The sequence below is a fragment of the Olea europaea genome, chromosome 15 (assembly GCF_002742605.1).
Source record: "Olea europaea var. sylvestris chromosome 15, O_europaea_v1, whole genome shotgun sequence".
In the NCBI taxonomy this organism is placed as follows: Eukaryota; Viridiplantae; Streptophyta; class Magnoliopsida; order Lamiales; family Oleaceae; genus Olea; species Olea europaea.
The window spans coordinates 9,411,561-9,417,560 of record NC_036251.1 but is presented as its reverse complement, the minus strand read 5'-3'; the positions used below and the strand labels follow the sequence as shown (position 1 = coordinate 9,417,560).

Below are 6,000 nucleotides of genomic sequence, written 5' to 3'. Positions count from 1 at the left end.
CTCTCTTTCATAAATCGTAACCTTTTACTTACATCTGTGGTTGTTTTTGGATTAATTACAGTGGTTTGTTTTTATTCTTCCCGTGATTTTGTTTTGACTATCGTGTCTGTTATTCTAAAAATATTAAATAGATGAAATTTTTTATTGATGTTAAGTTCTAAATTTAGACCACTTCAGTACAAATTAATTGCATTTTCCATTATTGTTGCATAATCGTAGTTGAATTTGTCAGTTTCCAGATGTACTAAAGATGTGAAATCTAATGCATTTTCAAAGGATTGATATGGAAAGAAATTGAGTGTGTGTGTGTGTGTGTATATATAAGATAAAATTTATTATAAATTTCCATAATTGAAGTCAAATTTACATATTTCTGCGTAAAATTGTTGTTTTTATAAATAGACTTAATTATGCATTTGAAAACCCTCCTACTAATGCGAGAGAATAAGAAGTGACGAGAGATTTATTGGCTAGTAACAAGAAGACTGAAGATCAAAATTGAAAGATGCCAAATATCTAGAAGATTCATGTTCAATGAATGTATGAATATAGCTCCTATCTTCGACAATAAACTATGAAAGTTGATCTAGAAATAATGACTTCTACTAGTATATGTGTGAATGTTTGTTGTGATTAAGAAAATTTGAGTAACGGTGGAAATAGTCGGACCTGACTCAAATTTGAAAATATAAGAAAATGTTTAGAAATTAAAATTCTTACAATACCTTAATTTAATTAAAATATTTATTACAGAAGGAAAGGAACTTATTGGCTTCCTCCATTGATCATTATGATCGTCATACAAATGCTTAAAAGTAGAGACAAGATTTGCTATGATTTGAAAATTTCTACTACATATTTTCACCTAGTTTTGGGTAAACATTGCATTTTTATTCATGTTGCTAGCTAAGAGCTTCCAGAATATAATACGACAACAGTAGTAAAGTTGATCATTACAAGTGTAATGACACATCAGTGGAACGTTAGATTCTTCATCCTGCATGGAACAATAATAAAGAAGAGTTAGAGAAGAAAAATAAAAGCTAAAACTTATTCATTTTAGTCTTCAATATCATCTAACACTATGTACGAAAGATGCACATACAAATTGATTTTTATTTTGAGAAATAGAGCATACGGTAGGAAAGTTTTGTAAGGATTAGTAAGCTATTTTCTCCTCATACACCTTATATTTTCTAATGAGTGGAAAAATATACAAGTTGAGAGTGTGTTAAACGTGTGTCCTACGATTCGCCCATGCTCGGTGAGATGTAGATGCATGTTCTCATACACCGACCATGATAGTGATGCAGGTTTATGTCATCCAACATGCATTAGGAAAAGTAAGAGGATTGGTGGTACTTAGCCAAACTGATCATCGAAGAAAATGCCTTAAAATAGAAACAAATCCATGATGACTGACGATTGTATGATGGATTTTGAAGTGTTTGTGGTGTTTCGAAGGGGTGGGTTGGGGTGGTGTATGCTGTATACCTCCCCTGTTACAGGCGGCCAGAGAGGTTCTGCGGTAGGGGAAGGGCACTTGGCCACTCTCAATGTATGTGACATCTTCCACAAGAATTTCATAACGCCTCTTCACCTCTTCTGGGGTTTTCCCTCCGACAGCCCTTGCAACTTTGGCCCAACGGTCGGGTGTGTCAGTATCATAAACGGCCAGAGCTTTCTCGAACTCCTTGTTCTCCTGGACAGTCCAAGTGCCTGAGGCACGGGAAGACATCGAGCTAGACGCCATTAACTTCTTGTACAGATTAAGTCTAGGAAGTTATAGAGTAACTGGATGGAGCACTACTGTTGAATGCTTACTCTAGAAAATGGGATTATTACAACTTTGAAGAATCTCCATCTTCATGATAAGGTTGTTTATATTTCCATTTTTTGCATAAATTTTACTTTCTCTTACAGTTTAGTGTCAAAATCATATGATGTTTTTTCATTCATATAAACATTAGAAGATGTTAGGCATACCTAAAAGTGACATTTTTGCCTTTTCTTGACTGCGTTTATGTACACCAGTAAGATGACAAGTATATTCTATGATCATTAACACAAAATCAATCATATTTTAAGTTGTGGATTGCCTTGTTTTGAATGTAAAGTCAGCTTATCCATAGTTGTTCACATGGTTGGTTTATCCTCGTATAATTGCAACATGTAAAGGTAATCAAGAAGAGAGACCTTCTTAAGATGGAACGGGCATGGACAATGGGTCCAGAGCAAAGAAAATATCTGGCAGACTGGACTTAGCCTGGCCTGCCTCAGTCCCCGGACCTTGTATGACCATCGGACCTCTCCCAAACACGGCCGAGCCATTTGACACCCATAAGTCCCTAATATCAAGCCTATTACCTTCCTAGTATAGAAAATATCTATTCTATTCCTATCAAGAATTGTATTTACCCTATCAAATTCTGTTTAAATTGCTGTCTTCAAATGATCAACCCTGAATCTTGCTAAAACAATTTTAAAGAATCGGTCATGGGCAACTGAAATGCAATTGTAGAATCTTATTATAATTATTTTTTTTTTTTAAATTTGTGGGCTGGGATCCAGTATGAAATTACATTTGTCTAGTTTGGTTGATTAATTTTTTCCTACATTTGATGCTTGGCATATAATCTTCTGTAGAGATCATGAAAGATATAGTGTTTCGATAAATAAAAAGAAAAATATAAATAATATATACAATATTATTATCTATGATCAGGGTCGTCGATCCTGAGATTTTTGGAGTTTTAAGCCAAATTTTATATGGGTATTCTATAATTAGTTGAAAAAAAATTACTTGCAATGAAGAAAAATAATTTTTAATAATAAATAAAAACATTCAAAGTTTCATTCTAATAATTGCATGTATGATTCGTGATTTCTAAGGTTGCGCCGATCATTTATTTTACTGGCTTCTCAATGACTTCATCCAAAATTATATTATAAAATATTTTGGCCTACCTTCAGAAAAAAGGATCTTATTTTTTTTGGAGGCACGAGGTTGCTCATGTCTATGATACATTGGTGTTGGACATCATGGAGTCTAATCAGACTATAAACTTATTCTTTCGACTAAACATCGGGATTGTATGAGTTTAGGTGCATTTTAGGTTATCAATAGATTGAATATTTTATTCATGTGTGTGTTTGCCCCAGTGCTTCTATACTATAAACGATTTGGGAGAGGAAGCGTGTAGTGCTATATAGAGGGCACTAGCTTTTTCATTGTCCTTCTCTAGAAGTAGAACCTTTACGGTAACATGACATGGTTAAGTTAATTCAAGATTTAGGGGGAGCTTTTTTATTTATTTATTTTTTAATTTTTTCCCCTCTAACAAAGACTGAGATCTTCTTTATATTTAAAAAGTACAATATTGAGTGGAATAGCTCTAAGATTGAGGATGAACTACTATTAGTTTATAGATTCTTGTGTGTGTTTATTTTCTGATTTTGTTTTGCCTAACATTGATCCCATAATCAGGATTAAGGCTTAATCCCTCCAAGAATATTTGAATGTCCAAAAGAGAGCACATTTTATTGGTCCAACTTCAATATCTGCATAGTAAAAAGCTAAGTTTAGGAAGCAACATTGTTCAAAGGCTGAAGTTGAAAATGCCAAATGAGATTATTGCAGCAAGTGGAATAGAGTAGCCCCAACCTTATATATGGTCCTGACCCAATGTCGGTCGAAAATCTTGCAAGATAACATGAAGATCTGTATATTTCCCACTCAGAATATTACAAACAATTAGGAAAAGACATATTTTGACTCAAAACATTGCTATTAAATAACTGTTAGAGATGAAGTTGCAGTACTCTTTTTCGTGCTTGATGCATGCAGTGATGACACCGAAAGGGATCATGAAAGGGATCATGATTCATGAACCCTTTCAGTTTCTCCATTCTCAGTTCTTCTTCATTTTTCTAAAAGAGAATACTAGACGTGAGTGATTTCCACCATTACACAAGCTGATTTACATCTATTGATCTTTTCTAGAATCCCAAAACTACCTCCAAAAATGATAATTTTTCATCAAGAAGCCTCCTCAATGAATAACTAAGATTAAACACTTTAATGGTGTGTTTGTTATGTTGGTCTGTTTGATTTGATATGATTTAGGAAAAAAATTAAAATCTTTTGTAGTATCCTTCAGTATTGCACACAAAAGTTACATCGAGGAAAAGACTTATATTTGAACTCAAAACATTGTTATTACTACTTAGATATGAAGATTTTCACAATAAAACTCGCTACTCTTTTCATGCTTGATTTATAGAAAATATGAAAAAATCGAAATAGGTTGTGAACATTGAATGTTGAGAATCTGGGCCTACTTCGATATTTCTCAAAGTGAACCTTGATAATGACTGTGCAAATAAGTCAAGATTCCCAACACTTAATACAAATTACCTTCATTGGTTTACATGTATGGATCATTTCTGGAATCAATAAAACTACTTCCCAAGATATAGGCTCATTGAGAATTATTCATTACAATTTACAAGGGTATAGCTGATAATAAGCCTAGCATGTAGAGGAATCAGTACATGGAAAAAAGAAGCATTGAGAATTTATACATGCCTTGTTCTTGCTAGATTAATGGAATCCTTATCATTGAAAAAATCTTGCATCTGTATATATGTAGGGTGGTCCTTCTCATGAATTGGGTCCAAGCTTAGAGCTTCTTTGAATAATCTGAAGATAGCAATATTTTTACGATATTTGTAACTAAATACTATCATGTCATGATTATTTCACTCGTGATTAGGCATGTAAAATGACTTGGCACATCTGCTTGTCAAGACCTAGATGACCCATTCATGGCCTGGGATTTGAACTGGCCTTGTAAGCCCGGTTTTCCACTTTTTCCGTGACTTATCTTGACCCTCTGTCTAGATTGTGCATTGTCCTATCAACTTGGCTTGTGATTATTGTGCATTGAACTATAGTATTGCTCTATCTGAGGAGTTCATCCCCCCCCCCCCCCCCCCCCAACTAGTTGAAATTATATTCTAATGAAGGATTTTTAAGGTCGTCCAGAAATTAAAAGATGATTGATATTGTATTGATCGTAGTATCTACTTATAATTCTGATGCCCCATATATATGTGATTAATTTTCTCATTTTTATTCACGAGTTATATGTTGGAGAAAGTAGCTTAAAAGTGACTTTTAAGCACAATTGTTGCTTTTTAATGTTTATATAAATCAAGAAGAATCATATGATTATGAAACTAAACTGAAAGAAAACAAGTGAATTTTATTCAAAAAAAAATGCAAATTGAATCAACCTTTTCATGAAGATGAAGATTTTTCGACGTTGTACTGTTGTTCCTTGACCTGCTTTAGTTTTGGTTCTTAACGAGACAAATCACAAAAGTTCTTCAAGTTTTGCAACTTTATAATAGACCAATTCGCTTGATCCCACACCACTCCACCCTCAGTTCCTGGAGCTTATAGAGATCACTCAGTTGCCACCTGTTCTGGACATATCAACTCGCCACCTCTTTTGGACATATCAGCTCCCGATCAGTTTCTCATCAGCCTTGAATTCAGTCTTCTCTCTGTCAAAGACAAATAATCCCACTTAGAATTACTTGTTCCTCACATATATACATTCTTCCATGTCCTCACATTTTCTATAGTAATATTCGGTTGTTTAATTCCCTTGGTGTATAACTTCTGTTCCCTAACTTCATTTGTAACTAGCAAGAAATTAACGGCATCTAGCTCGATATCATCCCGTGGAACTTGGAATGCTCAGGAGAACAAGGCCTTTGAGAATCCTCTAGCCGTGTATGACACTGACCCGCCTGAACGTTGAGCCAAAGTTGCAAGGGCAGTTGGAGGGAAAACTCCAGAAGTGGCAAAAAGGCATTATGATTCTTGTGGAAGATAAGGGTCCCCGGTGAGATGAGGAACAGAGGTTAATACATCCCACAAGACTTTCCACATACCAAATTAGATTTTCTATGATGGATCAAAACTTAATA

General features: G+C 34.3%; 1 protein-coding gene across 1 annotated transcript; it reads right to left on the bottom strand.

The window, feature by feature from the left end:
- Positions 1–836: 836 nt before the first annotated feature.
- On the bottom strand, positions 837–1,833 carry LOC111410968 (protein RADIALIS-like 2). Its single transcript, XM_023041555.1, has 2 exons — positions 1,495–1,833; positions 837–997 (listed from the first exon to the last, which is right to left on the bottom strand). Exons 1-2 carry the CDS (start codon positions 1,751–1,753, stop codon positions 993–995), a joined length of 264 nt encoding a protein of 87 aa, XP_022897323.1. The 5' UTR covers positions 1,754–1,833; the 3' UTR covers positions 837–992.
- Positions 1,834–6,000: the final 4,167 nt, after the last annotated feature.

What these genes read in the sequence shown, in the direction of transcription:
- LOC111410968 (XM_023041555.1), bottom strand. Translation starts at nt 1,753, where the DNA reads ATGGCGTCTAGCTCGATGTCTTCCCGTGCCTCAGGCACTTGGACTGTC.